Below are 18571 nucleotides of genomic sequence, written 5' to 3'. Positions count from 1 at the left end.
AACAAAATTTTAAAAGAAAACCCATTTCGCAGTGGACGCGAGAGACCAGGTCCTGCCGGAAGACAGATAAGTGTCCCGAGAGCACCAGGTAGACCCCTGCGAAACCCTTTTTTCGCGCTCCCAGCTCTTGCCGGAAGTGACGCAGCGCGGGGCCCGCCCCACGGGAGAGGCGGGCCGGAGGGCGGTAGGGGGGAGGGAGCGTTCCGGAGGCGGGGCGCGGTCGCAGCTCCGTTTCCGGTGGCTCGTCGCGTTCGCTCACTGCAGCTGTAGCCACTCTCGCCCGTGGTTGCTTCCTCCATCCTGGTATTTTTTGGAGCCTCCATCCTGGTTCTTCCAAAGTGCCCGGACCCAAAACAGGAAGTAAGTGCGCGATGGAACCTTCAGGTCCCAACCGCCGCCACAGCCGCTCCGCCCAGTGGCGGCTGCCCGGCCCCCTTTGCTCGGCCCTTCAGCTCCGGCTGGCCGGCTGCCGGCGCCGGGGCGCCGCGGCAGGGCTGGCGCTGAGTCTCCGTGAGGTGGAAGCTGCCGGATTCCGGCTGCGTGCGGGCCGGGGCGGCCTCCTCCTCAGAGCCGAGCTGAGGCGGCGGCGATGGGAGCTGCGGAACTGAGGGGAGCGAACGAGCGATCGAGCGATGGCCCGGGCTGATCCGCGCTTCGGCGGGGGCGGAAAATGGCGGCGGCTTCGGAGGAGCTAAATGGCGCCGGGACCCCTGGGGGGGGTGGGCCGGGAGCATTGGTGGGGAGCGGAGGCCTAATGCTGAACTAATCCGGAACCGGCAGGGGCCGGCCCGCGGCGTGCCTCGTAAGGGCTGCTGGACGATCCTGGGCTGCTAGCGGCACATCGGTGGAACTCGAGGTTGAGTGGTATTGACAGTGGAGCGGGTCTAGCCCCCCGCCCCCTCCCCCGCTCGCTCTCCATGCGTTCCCCTCCCGGTCCCCCTTTAACCGCCCTCCTGATCACCCTCGTCTCGCTTCAGTTTGCGTTCAGCCCTGCTCGGCTACTCACGACCGAAGGAGTCGGGGTTTTGCTAGTCTGATGGCCTCCCATTCTTACCCGTCCGGGACGGCGTGCGGGGAGGTGGGCCGCGGGACCGGCCGGGGTGCGGTGCGGGGGGTGGGGGGGGAGCCCTAGCCGAACCGAACGCGCCTGCCAGACAGGAACTAGCTGGAACTGTGTCGGGAGCCGAGTGGACTTGCTTGACCATCGCCTGGGGGACCTAGGTAGTGGTAGCCCCGTCTCCGGTAGGTTTGGGAGAGAACTGGCCGCAAACCCGTCTTCATGTAGTTAAAATGGTGAAAGTAATTCGGTGTCCATACGGGAACGGCGATGGTTCTGTGAAAATGGACACCGCTCCTCCTCGAAGCCCTTCCCAGCCTGTATTCGGGTGATGGCTTTTCTGGAAAGTTCATGGTCTACCTTCTTGTTGGGACCGTGGCGGGGGGGGGGGAGGGGGGTCCGAGGGGAGGATGCATGCACGTTCTATACTGTGATTATTCCTTGTCATAATTGGAGAAAAATAATGCCGTTTAGGATTTTTTTTCCGTAACACTTAAAGAGTTTTGATTTGTGAATTACGGTCTTTAGCTTTTAGGCACCAGTTCAAATGAAATAATTTTTGATTATGTTGAATGTTTCACGAACCCATTCGTTTTCTTCAGTTTAGCGTTTTCTGGGTTTTCCTATTAAATGTCTTTAAGCTGGTTTTTTGTGTGTGTGTCTTAAATAATCACTCTTGTATCTTGATTGGTTTAGTAATTGAGTAATGTTCCACCCAGCTTTAATTTTATACAACTCCTGAGGTGATAACACCCCAGAATCTTAGCTTCTTATTATAATGGTGAAGCAATGATAAAATTTCATATAGTTGGTTACCATTTAGAAATCTAGTTACAATTTAGAAAACAACTCTAAAATTAACAACATTTTAATGCTGAGAGAGTACCAAATACTTGTTTGTTATGAAGAAAAAAGTTAACACCTTTTGTGCTGATTTCATCCCATTTTTATATCCCAGGTGCTTTTTTTGTGCCACCAAGCAAGGTAACTTTTTCCCGTTGTTTTAGTTGATAGGCTCACCTTAAAGTTTGCTCTAAGGGACCAATCTAGGACCTTCAGATCTTAATTGAAGAAACTAGTTGATGGAGCCAAGATGCTATTATTTGCTATGTTTCATCAGCCTAGACATTAAGACCATACTTTTAGCAGTGATGAGAATAATATAGACTGGGTGAGGGTGGCTCAAGCCTGTAATCCAACTACTCGGGAGACTGAGATTTGAGGATCACAGTTCTAAGCCAGCCTAGGCAAAGAAGTCCCTGAGACTCATATCTCCAATTAACTACCAGAAAAATCAGAACTAGAGCTGTGGCTCAAGTGGTAGAGGGCTAGCCTTAAGCAAAAAAAAAAAAAAAAAAGTATCTACTATAGGGCTGGGAAGGTGGCTCAGTGGTAAAGTGCTTGCCTTGCATGCATGAGGCCCTGGGTTCGATTCCTCAGCACCACATAAGCAAAAAGGGAAAAAAGCCGGAAGTGGTGCTGTGGCTCAAGTGGTAGAGCGCTAGCCTTGAGCTGAAGAGCTGAGGGACAGCACCCAGGCCCAGAGTTCAAGGCCCATGACCGACAAAAAAAAAAAAGTACTATATATAAACCTTTTTCTTCCTGGTATTCAGGTTTTAGAAGTATCTTTTTTCTTTCCCTTTTTCGTGTGTGTGTGTGTGTGTGTGTGTGTATGTGTGTGTGTATGAGAGTTTGTGTGTACTGGAGCTTGAATTCAGCTTGGCACTGCCTGCCCCTGAGCTTTTTCTGCTCAAGAGTAGCACTCTACCATTTGAGTCACATCATTTCTTGTAGTTTTTGGTGCTCAGTTGAGAGTCTTATGTCATTGCTGGCATTGAACTTCAATCCACAGATCACAGCCTCCTTAGTAGCTAGGATTACAGGCATGAGAAACTAGTGCCTGACATTACTTATTTGTTTTGTTTTTTTTAAAAAAAAAAAAGATGGAGAAATGTCATCTCATTTCAGTCCACCACTTAAAAGGGGAGGGGATAAGTGTATTGATAAAATTAGGCACTACTTAGTAATTACCAACAACAAGAAACTATATTTCCTACATAATACTTTATAGCTTCATTTATCTCACAAACAATTACATACCCTAATATTTATTGATGTGTAATTGTTCTTGAAAAGTTTTTTGAACAGTTCCTTTTCTTTTGGTCCATTAAGTATACTGGCTTGAGTTTACATTTGTATGGGTGAATAAAAAAAAAAAGCATCCTTAGGATTTACAGCCTTGGAATATGGATGTTGAAATACTGAGGACACTTAAAGCATTTTTGAAAGTATTGAAGACCAGAATAACATATTAAATATGTATCATTGTCTATTGTATAGAAATCACAACTTCAGAAGAGCAAAAAAGCTTACAAAGATTCAGTCCAATTTTTATATGTTGTAGTTGCTGTTAATTTGTACTGAGATGTTACCCTGCCTTTTTAATCATTGCATTTTCCTTTTTAATGGTCTATTTTCTCTTATTACTATAATTTTTAGCATTGTTTATAAAACATTTTTAGGAGTCAGACATAGTGTTTTAAGCATAAAATCCTAGCAGCTTGGGAGGCACAGATTGGAGGAATTAATCATATAAGGCCAGCCTAGACAAAAAAGTTTTCAGCAATATTTTGATCAATGACTGGACTTTATGAGGTGAGCTATCATCTCAGTGACAAGGGAAATCACAAATGGGTAGGTAGATTACAATTCATCATGGCCTGGACATAAGATCAGTTCCTATCTCAAAAACAAACACAAAAAAGGCAGATAGTTCTAAAATATATCTGGTGTTTAATGCAATTTCTCCATCAGTATTGATAGTGTTTTAACTTTATGAAGATAATTTATATAGAAGTCACAAATAGATTTGTTTGCTTTGATTTCATAAAGATAAACTGATAATATTCAAACAGTACCTATTAATCATGACTCCCTGGTCCCCAAATGTGTGGGAAAATAGCCCATTCCAAGACTGGATACCAGAAAGGAATTAGACAAAAACACACTAGAGAGGTATTTATGAATTACTTCATTGTTGTTTTTGCTGCTGTTTTTAAACCATTCTCTTTTTTGTCTCTTGAGCTTGAACTCTGGGCCCGGGTGCTATCCTTGAGCTGAAGAGCAAATGCTCTACCATTTGCGCCACAGTGCCACTTCCAGTTTTCTGGTGGTTAATTGGAGATAAGTCTCAGGGACATTTCTTCCCAGGATGGCTTTGAACCCCAATGTTCAGATCTCAGCCTCCTGAGTAGCTGGTGGCATGAACCACCAGTGCCTTGCTCAAACCATCCTCTTACAAAATATTTTAGTTAAATGTACTGTTGTTGAACCATTTTTCCCAGTCACTAATGGTCAAACTTAATCATTCACTTGTTATACAACACAATAGGTAGTAAAAGAACTACTCATTAGGTATAATTATTTCCTATGTGTATTTAAGTATCTGCTAGGAAAATGTGCTTTGAAAATTAACTCGAATGTAAATCAGAGGAACTGGGTAATAATTTTTATTTCCTTTTATAGAGCTTTTGTTGGTGTCTTGTATAAAAGTGCTCAGTCTTGAATAACTGATAGTATAGGCAAACAAAAACCCTTAAATCATGCACTAGATGAAAAATAACTTTTTAGTAGGCAATAGTTTTGTTGTCAGGTATTAAATCTTTTACCTTAAAACGACCTAGATTACCAAGTAATTCTTCTTATTCAAATAATAATTACATCTGAAGCAATTGAAACTTATTAGAAAGCTTTGTGCCAGTGGCTCATGCCTGAAATCCCATCTACTCAGGAGGCTGAGATCTGAGGATTAGGGTCCAAGGACAGTGCCCAGGCCCTGAGTTCCCCCCATACTGGCACACATGCATGCACACATATACAAAAGAAACCTATTAGAATAGACTTACAAACATTATTGACACATTATAGTTTATAGTCATTTTTTATCTTAAAAATCAAGCTATACAGAGCACCTGCCTGGCAAGTTTAAGGACCTACATTCAACCCCAGTGTTAAAGTCAATGAACATTAAGTACCTTAATTTTGTATGCTTCATAAATCTGCTCTTAAACTTTTTCACAGATTATATAAAGACACAATTTCAAGGCTCTGGAACCATGTACTAAGCATTCTACCTCAAGTATGAAGTGTTGTATTTCTGTATGGAATAAAACTAGTACTCAAAATGTGATTCTGTGGCCTTGTCTGTTTTCTGATGTCTGTGTATCCCTATGTAGAATGTATACCTGTGTTACGTGTTAACCTGCCAGTAAGGTTTTTCTATTAGGAAGAGATTCTTCATTCTTTCAAAATAAGAATACTTCAAGAAACATATTTTTTAAAAATCATACAATAGTATAAATATAGGTATGGCAGTGATTAAGTTATTACAAATAGTATAATGTCAAAATCAAAAAGTTCGATATTTGCTGATCAAACTAAATGTGACCATTTAAAATGCTCCTGCTACAGTAAATGGTGCAAAAAAAAAAATGGATAGAGAGGAGGTTATGAAACCAGGCATGGTAGTTTCAAGTACATAGGCTAAGGCAGGAGTATCATGAATCATTATAAAAACAAAGTTACCCTGATACATGGTTAAAAGACTGGGAGTGTAACATAAAAAAGTTTTAAGAGGCATATGAAAAACTGGTATTATATCAGGGAATAGGAACTGATTGTCTCCTTGCTTATTATTGAATTAATGCCTCTCTGCTTTTCACTCTTTAATTCACCATATATTTTGGTAGGTTTTCCATGATAATAGTGTATTACTGGGTATGGCAGGTCACATCTATAAACTTAGCTGTTTGTGAGGCTGAGATGAGGGTGATGGTTCAAGGACAACCCATGTTTCCCAAGACCCCCCTTCTCATTTAATAAAGCTAGCTATGACGTTGCAAAGCATAAGTAGGTTCTCAATACAAGCCAGGCTAACATAAATGAGGCCCTATCTGAAAATTAGCTAAAGCTGAGTGCTGTTGGCTCACAACCTATAATCTTAGCTACTGGGATATCTGAGATCTGAGAATCCCAGTTATAACCAAAGCAGACAAATCTGAATTTTTATCTCCAGTGAACAAGCAAAAAGCAGGAATTGGAGGTTTGACTTAAGTGGTAGAGTACCAGTCATAAGCAAAAACAAAAAAAAGACAAGAGCTTAGGGCCCCAAATTCAAGCCCTACTACTGGCCAGAAAAAAGGGAAAAAAAGGCAAAAGTTAGGTCTCAAACTAGGAAGAAATGTATCTTTTTTTTTTTTTTAAGAAGATACTTGGCTTTTTTTTTTGGCCAGTCCTGGGGCTTGAACACAGCCTGGATGCTGTCTCTGAGTTCCCGTTTGCTCAAGGCTAGCTCTCTACCAGTTGAGCCAGTGCCACTTTTTCTGTGATTAATTGGAGATGAGAGTCTTACAGACTTTTCTGCCCAACTGGCTTCAAATAATGATCTTTAGATCTTAGCCTTCTGAGTAGCTAGAATTATAGGCATGACCCACCGGCACCTGGTAGCATTTGATATTTAGCTGATTCGAATGTAGACTTAATGAAAATAACCAACCTAAGATAAGACAGTACTAAGACAGAACTTTATCATCAATGCTGAGATAAAGCCTAACATGAATAACTGAATTGTGTGTTAAATCAAGAATATCATTTCATTATAGGCTTATCCCTTTCTATTTCCTGCACTATATATTTTGATTTGTAAGTAATATAAAAGTGACACATGGTACAATTCACTACAAAAGAAGGGGAAATAAAAGTGAATTGACGGTGTTTAGCATAGTTTGTGTATAATGAGTTATAATACAGGCACTAAATTGCGCCCCCCCCCTTGGGTCTTCAAGTTGGAGCCTGGGGCCCTGTCCCTGAGTTTTTTTGCTAAAGTCTAGCACTCTGCCACTTGAATCACAGCTCACTTCAGCAACTATACCCACCGGCCTGCCCGGAGAATTTCCTGCCCAGGTTGATCCTCAGATCTCAGCCTCCTGAGTGAAATTGTTCAACTTTTAACACTATAATCACAAGTTGACTTACTCATTGACATCTCTCAATCTTCTTTCAGAAGTGCTCTTCTAGGCTGTTAAGCTTCTACATATCCCGCTATCAATTTGGCACTTTCATTTGGATGTTTCATATCAATTCAAGATAGAAGCCAAGAAAATCATATTGCAATAGCTTTAGTTCTCTTACCACACCTCTCCATGTGTTCATTTAACAAATACTATTGGTCCTGCCAAAAACCAATATCCTCTGTCCAACCATTTTTCATTAATTCCTGCTACTTTTTCCAAACCACAATAATCTCTTGGATGACATGTTTTATAATTTACTTTTTCATTTTGTATACTACAATCTGAGTGATCTGTTAGAAAGTGTAAATAATATTCCCTGTTTCAAAACTAGGATTTTCAAAGCCTTTTGTATCTACCCTGTCTCTTTTTTTAATTTTTTTTGTCATGATCATGAAATACTGAGACAAGTTCATGTCATAAAGAAAAGAACTTCATTTAGCTCAGTTTTAGAAAGTGGAAGTCCAAAGTATAGGTTGCTGGCTCTGGAAAGGCCCCCAAAATAAATTTCAGGAGCATTCTCAGGTAGAAGAGAGAATACTTTAAAACAGGAAGCTAGAGATGGAAATCTCATAATTATTGAGGATACTTATCCAACTGATTAAGAACTTCCCACTAGGGGCTGGGAAGGTGACTCAGTGGTAGAGCACTTACCTTGCATGTCTGAGGCCCTGGGTTTGATTCCTCAGCATCCCGTAAGCAAAAAGAAAAAAGCTGGAAGTGGTGCTATGGCTCAAGTGGTAGAGCGCTAGCCTTGAACTGAAGAGCTGAGGGACAGTGCCCAGGCCCAGAGTTCAGACCCCCCCGACCGGACCCAAAAAAAAAAACAACAAAAAACTTCCACTAGACTCCCAACTCTGAAAGGTTCCATGCCATCCCTTGGGCATAATGAAATTATTATACTTAAGGAATGTCTGTTTCAATATGATTTGAAGAAATTTGAGAACAACATAAATGTCCAGCGATAAGGAATTTGATATTACTTTTTTAATGCAGAAGTTACAAATGAAAAATTTCCTGTAAATGATGAGTTTGTTTCCTTTGTACTTTTCAGTGTAAATGGACTCTAAAAAGGACAATATAAAATTGTAGTCTCACACATACATCAACGGGTAAGATACAAAGGAACTATACCAGAGTGAAAGCTCTCATTTTCTGGTAAGTTTATGGGGTACTTTTTCTTTTTCCTATATTCACCTGTCTTCTATATTTCTGTGTCTTCTCTAGTAGGTGTTTAGACTAGCTTTAAAAGTAAAGAATGCCTTCAAGAATGAGACAAACACAATAGCTGCTTAGAGATTTCTCTTGCAAGATTAAAAGCTTCCACTGCAAATTTAATTATATGTAAGAACTCTCAACTATAACCATCTTAGATAGTAATTCTACTTGATTTCTGCAAAACACACACACATTTTAATCCAATTTTAATTGTTGAAAATCCTTGTACTGAGCTCCTATGCTCTTTTAATTCTTTGGTTGGCCTTTTGTAGTAAAGATCAGATTATTGTTAAAAATCCTTCTGAAGACCTTTTTTTTTCACATTTTATAAGGCTTCACTTCGTATTGAAGATCTTGAAATTTCCCCTTTCTGGCTTGCTTGATGCCATTTTATTTTTTCCAGATTCCTAGATAGAGTTCTATATACATCTGTCATTTTATAATGGTTTCTGATCAAATATTACATGTTAATACTTTAAGATAAAATATATTCTTGTAAAGAGATGTGTTCTTTTTTTGTCAAATGAGAGATGATCCTTGACTTGTTTGGAAGAAGCTCTCAGACCTGACAACAGCCATTTGGCTAAGGTTTTGACAACCATTTTGTGACTATGAAAATATCAGTGAGCTTCCATCATAGAACTACCTTATGTTAATAAAAGAAAGAAATAAGGGCTGGGAAGGTGGCTCAGTGGTAGAGTGCTTGCCTTGCATGCCCGAGACCTTGGGTTCAATTCCTCAGCACCACATAAGCAAAAAAGAAAAAAGCCGGAAGTGGTGCTGTGGCACAAGTGGTAGAGCGCTAGCCTTGAGCTGAAGAGCTGAGGGACAGCGCCCAGGCCCAGAGTTCAGGCCCCACGACCAGACCCCCCGCCCCCCAAAAAAAGAGAGAAATAGAGTCCGTCACTGGTGACTTATGCTTGTAATCCTAGTTACTCAGAAGGCTGAGATCTGAGGTCAAAGTTGAAGCCACTTAGGCAGGAAAGTCCGAGGTACTCTTATCTCCAATTAACCTCCTAAAAACCAGAAGTGAGAGCTATGGCTCCAAGAGGTAGAATGTTAGTCTGAAGCAAAAAAGCTCAGGGACAGTACCAGGCAGTGAATTCAAGCCCCATGACCAAGACCCCTCCCCCCTCACAAAAAAACTAAGGTCTACAGCTAAACCCAATTTTTCATCGAATGTTTACTTAACACCACCTTAGGTTGAGAAATTGAACTCTTAGTAGGTACAAGAATTCATTATTCCTGTTCTTTATTATAGAGTTCTTTTTCAGGCTGTTTTCCACAATATTACTTCATCTAAAGAGAGTTGGGGTTTTGTCTTACTCTTTCAGTTGAAGAGTCACAAAGCTTAGAGGCCAACTGTTATCAACATACATGCATACATTACTTGCTTTTACTAAGCATTAATGTATAATGCCTTTTGTTACTTTTTCAGACTGTTGCAGAGACAGGATCATGGGGGAAACACAGTCTGGATAACATGAAAGTGATGCTGCTGTCTAAGGGAAGGCGACTTGATTCTCTGGGAAGGGCTATAGCTGATCCCACCATTGTCTAGGTAAGACTGTCCTTGTTGCAAGGTATCTCATGATTTGCAAATTTTACTCATAATTTTAGTTATAATTGTGGTATAATCATGATTAAATGATTTCCACCCTAAGACCTGAGTTACTACGATTGTAAAATGAGTGATGTCCTTTTGTGTAGTAAAATTTTATTATACATTATTAGTTCACAATAAACTACATCACTGGATCTTCACCATATAAATGTTGGGGGTTTTTTTCAGCCAAAAGAAAATATATTCATTTAAATAGCCAATACTGTAATCAAATGAACTAATATCCATATATGAGTCAATTAGGGATTAATTGAATACATGTTAAGATGTAAGTCATCTGTTTTGCTCACTTGATACGACACAAACTGAGTACTGAAGCAAGAACTTCATGGACTATTATGTGGTTATTCTGAAGATAACAAGGCCACTAATAGTCAAATACATTTACCCCTGCCAACTGTAAGAATATTGTAGTTGTACTGTCAAAGCTTGTAGAATTCACAAACTTTAAAGACCAAGATAATTACAATTTGCCTTGTCGAGGTTAAAATGTGTTTGTAACTTTATCACTATCCTACAATATTGTGAAATCTGTGAAATTTATGTAATCATTTAGTCTCAATAAACAATTATTATTTAAAAAAGAAAATTGTTATCCTAGCAAAGCTGAGATCTGAGGATCAGGATTCAAAGCAGCCTGAGCAAAAAAGTCTTTAAGACTCTATCTTTTTTCTTTTCTTTTTTTTTTGGGGGGGGGGTCCGGTCATGGGGCTTGAACTCTGGGCCTAGGCGCTCCCTGCGCTTTTCAGCTCAAGGCTAGCACTCTACCACTTGGGCCACAGTGCCACTTCCGGCTTTTTTATTTTTTCTGCTTATGTGGTGCTGAGGAATCGAACCCAGGGCCTCATGCATGCAAGACAAGCACTCTACCACCGAGCCACCTTCCCAGCCCCGAGACTCTATCTTTAATTATCCAGCAAAATACTGAACTAGAGGTGTGGCTCAAGTGGGAGAACACTAAATGTGTTAAGAAAAGCCAAATGAATACAGGTATTCACACAGAGATACTCTTAGGAAAAGAACAGAAAGGCGCATGCCTGTGTTCATCTGATCATACAAAATAATATTTATCCAGGAAATAAAAAAGGATGTTTTTACTTTTTTGCTGTTTTTGTTTTCTTTCCTTTTTGTTCTATTTGTTCATTTATATGTCTGGTAGTGTAAGGGGAGGCACAGAAATGGAGGGGCAAAGGGCAAACAAATGCAGCAATGGTACTCACTGAACAGTATGTTGAGAATGAACTATACAACTTGTGGGTCGGGATGGGAGGGGAAAACTGGGCAAGGCAACATTGTTCAGAAAGAACTGTACTCTTTACCTGATTTATGTAACTGTAAACCCTCATACATCACTTTTATAATAATAATAAACCCAAGTGAGATTAAGAGGTCCTGGGTTCAAGCCCATTACTACTGGCTTCTAAAAGAACATATTGTATTCTGGACCCTGATCATTCAGTCTGTCTCAAGAAGAACAAAATAATAGGATGTATGTACAAAATAGTGGGTAAAAATAACGAATTTAAACATTGAGCATTCTCTTTTTCAAAAGAAAGCCTAAGTCAGGAGCTGGTGGCTCATGCCTATAATCCTAGCTACTATAGAGGCTGATGTCTGAGGATCAATCATAGTCTCAGGCCAGCCAAGGCAAGAAAGCCTGTGAGAGTCTTATTTCTAATTCTCCATTGAAAAAGTTGGAAGTGCAGCTGTGGTTCAACTGGTAGACTGCTAGCCTTGAACTAAAAAAGTAAGGGATAGTGTCCAGGCCCTGAGTCTAAACTCAATTACTGATATAAGAAAGAAAGAGGGGGAAGGAAGAGAGGGAGGGGAAAGGAACGGAGAAACCAAGAAAGCAAGCCTAACTCCAAACTCCTCAAGAGGCTGAGATCAGAGGATTGTGTTTCAAAGCCAGCCTGGGCAGATAAATCAGAGAGATACCCCTAATTAGTAAAAAGCTGGAAATGTAGGTGTGGCTAAAGTGATAGAGTGACAAATTTGTGCAAAGGAAGGCAGAAGTTGCTATGATTCAGTTTCAGTACTGCCTGTATGCGATGTGCTTACACACCCACACAGAACACTGTAGGCAAATAGTGTTTATTTGATGGAGATACTTAATGTTCTTGTCTTGAAATATTTTTTAAAATTCTAATCTGGAGTTTATTCTTACACAGATTTGAGTATGAGCACAGTTGAAGAGGATTCTGACACAGTGACTGTAGAAACTGTGAATTCCGTGACATTGACTCAGGACACAGAAGGGAACCTTATTCTTCATTGCCCACAGAATGGTAGAAAAACTTATTGGCAGATATTATGACTTTTAAGATTTATGAATTCTTTGTCACCTTTGATCCCTATTACCTTGATAGTTTAGTGGCAAAAGAGGATGATCTTTAGGGATTGTAGATTGATATAAATTCATATTTTTTATTTTCTTATTTTTAAATAGGCTTTAGTATTTTAAAATTTACCATAATTTTAGCCTTTATCAATTTTACAACTATTTTATAAATGAGATCTGTTGAGTCTCCAAAATTATGGAATAAATATGCTTCTTTTATATCATTAAGTACTAGTAGCATATTTAACGCAACATAAAATGTAGACATAGTCTTAGTAGTGCAGATATTTGTTTTTGGTATTGTTAATGATGCTAAAAGATTTTACACAACTGTTTGTATAAGATTTCATTTAAGATTCAAAAGTCTCTGCTTACATTTTATTTGTATTACTCATTTTTTATTTTAGGTTCACCTTTAGTATTCTATCTTTTTATTCTATATCTTGATGTATTTCAGTCAAACATGGTTTCACCTAGTACCCTATCTATTCAGATGACTCAAAATTCTAGCTAATTATGAGTTTTCTGTTTTCCCCATGGGCATCTTAAATTTCACATAAAGCAAGTTCTTTCACATACTTCTTAAATGTACTTCTCTCTTTTCCCTTTTATATTTATTGTCTTAGATTATAAAATGTAGTTAAGAATAAATTCCTTTTCTTGACTCACATCCATCCATCATGGAAGTTTATTGTTGTATTATATAGCATTTTGTAATCCATTTTTTTTTACTCTTCTTCCTCTATTTCAAGTCCTTTCAGTTTAGATTTTATTTTCTCTTTGGGGTATCTCTAATAGGCTATAACCAGTCCCCTACTTCTAGTTAATTGTCAAAATGTTGATAAAATTGGTCATGAAATTGAATAGCAAAGGAAAATTATTTTAAAGCCTCTTAATATTTTTTAGAAGATAGTATACATTCTTTAATTTGGTACATAGACCTTTCCATATATCATTTTTCCTCCTAACCTTACCTCCTTCTTACATTCTAGTAGATGAGTTATTTTCATTGTCTTAACACACCTACACCTTTCATGCCTCAATGTTGCCCAGAAAAGTAATCACTTTTTCATGGCTCCCTTCTTTTTCAAGTTTAAGTTACTTCCTTTAGAAAATCCTCCCTTGCCTCCACTCCGTGTGAAATACTACTCTGCTCTAACAGGGCCTTTTCATTCATTATTTTGAAATTGTTGATTTGCTCATTTCCATTACATCATAAGCTCGTTGATATTCTGGGTTTATCCTTCATTTTTCTATTGAACACTTAGAACATAGTAAGCATTTAGTAAATATTTATCAATGAATCAACTAAACAGCCTTGGTTTTTTATTCAAATGTTTGTATTTATTCAAATATATTTGTATTTAATATTTATTTAAATACATGCACTATACATTTATAGAGCATATATATGTTAGACTTACGTATTCACTTAAATTTACTGAATTGCAATTTCTAGGAACAAAGAAATTTAGAATGTATATTATTCACAGTACTTTAGATTATTATGATTAGAACATCATGAATGACTTCTAATCTTTGGTTTTAAAATGAATCCAGCCTTGTTTTTTATATGACATACTTGGTTGGTTTAAAAATATGTTATCTTTGTTCTTGGTTCCTTGTCAGTAGATAAAGAGAAAGCAATGTCTGTTGAGTCCTCCTTCTATAGGGGTTTAGTTAAATTGTTGAATAAAAACGTTGTTTTAATGGGTAAGACAATTGTTATCGTCATAACCAGATGGAGATTTTGTTTTTTCCTTATTGATTAGAAGGTTTTGAGATTCTTTTATTTATATTTTTTCCTTTTACTAGAAGCTGATGAAATAGACTCAGAAGATAGTGCTGAACCTCCACATAAGAGGCTTTGTTTGTCCTCTGAGGATGATCAGAGTATTGATGATTCTACTCCTTGCATATCAGTTGTTGCACTCCCAAGTAAGTCACTATGTATTAAGAGCACAGAGTTTGCCTTTTGAAATCAAATTTAAGTTCGCAAGAGATTCAGTTGGCATTTTCAGGTAGGCCTGGGCAGTTTACTCATTTAGTAAAAAGAAAAAAGCTTTAATGCATAATGAGTACTTATATGCCAGGCATAATTCTAAATGCTTTACCTATGTTAGCTAACTTAATCTTCTCAATACTTCTTAAATTTTTAACCTGTAGACTACATAATGAGCCTCTTTAGACTTTTTTTTTTTGCTGATTATACTCTCCCCATGAAAAGTACAATTGGGGGGCTGGGAAGGTGGCTCAGTGGTAGAGCACTTGCCTTGCATGCCTGAGGCCCTGGGTTCAATTCCTCAGTACCACATAAGCAAAAAGAAAAAAGCCGGAAGTGGCGCTGTGGCTCAAGTGGTAGAACGCTAGCCTTGAGCTGAAGAGTTGAGGGACAGTGCCTAGGCCCAGAGTTCAGGCCCCACGACCGGACCCAAAAAAAAAAGAAAAGTACAATTGGCCCTAGAAGCTATTGTTTATTATATACATGTGTGTATCTGTGTATAGTTCTTTCACCCCTTCCCTCGGACCATATTTACTCTCATTAGGAAAGCATGTTGTATAGTAGGCACTATTATTATCATCTCTGTTTTATAAATGAAGAAACTGAGGTACAGAGAAATTAATAACTTGTCTGTAGTCATATCTAGGCATTGTGATTTATATAGTATGTACTTTCAGTTCAATGCTTTACTGGAGATTTAGCATATGACTAAAAGGAATTTGGATAGATGCCTAATTAATTTTCACTGTAGAAGTTGTTAACATGTTTATATTGTAACATTGTTTAGAACAAACTAGATTTCAGAGGAGATAAATACCTCAGGTTGAACACCATTACAAAAGACTATAACTGCAACTTAGGTTGTAATTCTGCTTTGTTTTGTCTGGTTTCAAAGCCAGAGTATGTGATTTCATCCGTGGTAGAATGGGGCAAATTGTTGTTAAAGAGTTGTGCCATAGCTAATTTTATGTTTTATTTTAAAACATCAAGCCAAGGGCTAGGAAGGTGGCTTAGTGGTAGAGTGCTTGCCTAGCATGCACAAAGCCCTGGGTTTGATTCCTCAGTACCACATAAACAGAAAAGGCCAGAAGTGGCACTGTGGTTCAAGTTGGTAGAGTGCTAGCCTTGAACTAAAGAAGCTCACTGGGACAGTACTCCAGGCCCTGAGTTCAAGCACCAGAACAGGCAGAATTTTCATTTTGAAAATTGAAGATGTGTATGTACTTTGTGTTTAGACTCAATTCTTTGTTAAATTGCAATGAAAAGTTATTGTGACTTTTTTTATTAGTAAGTTTTTTTATTGTGCATTACAATTACATGAGCCAAGGTAATCAGTACATTTCTTACCAAGCATTGTTGCCTTCTCCTCCTCCTTTGTTTCCCCTTACCATCCGTGCCCTCCCACCCCACTCCCATTGTGGCATTTTATAAAAAAAACTTAACAACAGTTCACATGTGAATATAAAATATTTATAATTTAATGATCTTTCCTCCTAATGGTTGACAGGTTTTTTAATTCTTTCCTATTTTGACTGTCAAGTTCTAAATCAATTTTAAGTCTTGGTCAGTTTTACAGATGTAATTGCATTTATGTATACATGTATGTATTTACCTGTACTTGAGCTTAGGGCCTTATGGTTCTCTCACTTGGAGCTCTACCATTTGAGACACACGTCCACTTTCAGATTTTTGTTGGCTATTTGGAGATAATAGTTTTATCTTTCCTGCTCAGGCTGGCTTTGAATTACAATCCTCAGATGTAAGCCTCTTGAATAGTTAGGTTACAAGCATAAGCTACCTATGTTTGGCAAATAACTGTCATTGTAAATCACTACTTAATCCAGATTCTTCCTGCATCACAGTGAAGCCAGAGTCCGTACTCTAACACAAAATCTCCTACTAATCATGCTTATTCTACTGTAGCAACACTGGGCTTGCTATTCTTATGAACTCTCAAAGCATTCCCCATCAGAGTGTTTGACTTTCCTTCTTGAAATACTTTTCCTGAAGATATTTCATGACTAGCTTCCTTTACTAATTCTCTGTGTCAAGTACTGGTCATTTTCCCCAGTTTCTTGTCCAAAATTTCAAACACACTGACTTGCTTGTTTTTATATTTTTCTTCTTACCTTGTAAGTACCATCCCCCTTAATGGTATGTCCATTTTAGGTCTTTTTCTATTAGAATATAAGCTTCACAAAGGTAGGATTTTTCTGTACCTGACATGAATATGACGGACAAGTAGTGTGCATGAAACAGGTATTTCCATATGGGATATACTGATAATTATAATGGGAATTTAGGTGGTCATATTTTTGCAAGAATTCTTACTATAATTAGAGACTGTCATCAATGTAGAGATAAATTATTCTTTTCTTGAAGTTTCAGAAAATGATCAGAGCTTTGAGGTGACCATGACTGCAACCACAGAGGTGGCAGATGATGATCTTACTGAGGGAACTGTGACACAGATCCAGGTAAAGTAGATCTTTCAAAGGCCTCAAGAGGAGGATAGTTTATATATGGTTTATATTTTAAAATGTTAAAAACACACGTTTTTGGACAAAAACAATCATAAAATGAAAGATAGCACTTTTTTGAGGTTTCTAGTCCTCCACATATGAGTCTCAGTTGTAAACATAATTTAGTAAAATTCAATCCCTGTTGAGTGGCTCACATCTGTTGAAACAGGAAAGGATATAAGGACATTCATTATGTGTTAGTGATGAGCTGTTAATCAATATCAGTATGTTAGTACTGTGATTTCTTATGTCTATAGGACTAGATATATTTTTCTATGTGTTGAGAGGTTAGAAAGTAGTTAGGAGTTGTTTCAGTCCCAGCTAAGTTACTGTTGGTCAAAATCAGAAAATTTTGCCATCTTACATAGTCTAAAGCTTAAATTTGTATTTCTTAAAAATTTGTCTTGGGGCTGGGAAGGTGGCTCAGTGGTAGAGCACTTGCCTTGCATGCATGAGGCCCTGGGTTTGATTCTTCAGCACTTCATAAGCAAAAAGAAAAAATCCAGAAGTGGCGCTGTGGCTCAAGTGGTAGAGCGCTAGCCTTGAGCTGAAGAGCTGAGGGACAGCGCCCAGGCCCAGAGTTCAGGCCCCACTACCAGACCCTCCCCCTCAAAAAAAAAAATTTTTGTCTTCCTGATTGTGCCTTTTGGTTTAAGTAGCTTTTCCTTTTGCTTCATCTCTTCACAATGACCATTTAATATGATAGTTACAAGTTGATATGTAGCATCAAAAACAACCCTAATGTCATTGTATTACTTTGAACCTTTGCCCTTGGTAATAAGTATCAAAGAGGTTCCAAAAATCACAAAATTACCAAAGGAGGGAGTCTCAAATGTCAACTTTGAACAAGGATGGAGGAGCTCCTTACAATTCATTCTTTGATTTCAGCAAGTAATTTGAATAGGATATTAGTGAACAACTAAAGCACAATAAGAACCTCTACTCTTACTAGTTCATTTTTCTACCAGGTAGCAACATACTGTATTTATGAAGTCTTTTTAAATTCAGCTAGGAATCACAGGAACAAGAATGAAAAGGTCTATAGCTCTGTATCTGGGTCAATACAAATATAAATATACAATTATAAACATAAATATACACACATTATAATAAAGACTTCCAAGTAAGATGGACTTCAGTGACTCTTCTTATCCTGGTCTTCCTATGATAGGTTCATGTCTGATATGGTAGTTACTAAGTCTTACTCATTTACTGGATACTCCTTTAGGCCAAGGTCAGTTGTATTAAAAGCAGCTTTGTTAAAATTTGCAGAATTTGTTAGACAAAGGTATGTCTGTTATTGAAAATGTGACCAGTGATGGGGTTACACAAGAAAGTTACTTTAGCTTGTAGTGTTATTAGTACCATTCAGTTCTTTGAGAAGCAGATACATAAATAAGATTATAAAACATTCAGTAATCACTATACTAGAAGCACATAATGATCACGTAATAACATCGTGTGATTGAGCCTATTAATCTTGTCTATCAAGAAATTATAGATGACTATCTTTAAGCAACAAAACACTTCTGCTATATTACTCAATAATAGCATCCAACTCTAGTATTTCTATTTTCCTATCTGGAATGACTATGTGTAAACTCATTTTACCTAGGTAAATAAGTATCATACATATGTGTGTGTGTATATATATATATTTTTTTTTTTTTTAAGACAAGTTCTTGCTATGGAGCTTATGATGACCTTGAACTACTTGAAATCTTGCCTCAACTTTCTAA

At 38.3% G+C, this 18571-nt stretch overlaps 1 protein-coding gene across 2 annotated transcripts in view; it reads left to right on the top strand.

The window, feature by feature from the left end:
• Positions 1-250: 250 nt before the first annotated feature.
• Dmtf1 (cyclin D binding myb-like transcription factor 1) overlaps positions 251-18571 on the top strand; it is a 37609-nt gene continuing 19288 nt past the window's right edge. For both annotated transcript variants that reach the window (XM_013026055.1, XM_013026054.1), the window contains exons 1-6: positions 251-360; positions 8180-8283; positions 9782-9904; positions 12139-12255; positions 14124-14246; positions 16693-16787. In XM_013026055.1, coding sequence (XP_012881509.1) covers positions 12147-12255; positions 14124-14246; positions 16693-16787 — 327 coding nt within the window. In that variant the 5' untranslated portion in view covers positions 251-360; positions 8180-8283; positions 9782-9904; positions 12139-12146. The remainder of the gene's footprint in view (positions 361-8179; positions 8284-9781; positions 9905-12138; positions 12256-14123; positions 14247-16692; positions 16788-18571) is intronic.

The sequence above is a fragment of the Dipodomys ordii genome, unplaced genomic scaffold, assembly GCF_000151885.1.
Source record: "Dipodomys ordii isolate 6190 unplaced genomic scaffold, Dord_2.0 Scaffold90, whole genome shotgun sequence".
NCBI classification, from domain to species: Eukaryota; Metazoa; Chordata; class Mammalia; order Rodentia; family Heteromyidae; genus Dipodomys; species Dipodomys ordii.
Note: the sequence above shows the minus strand (reverse complement) of the source record. Positions and strands in the feature narration are given on the sequence as shown.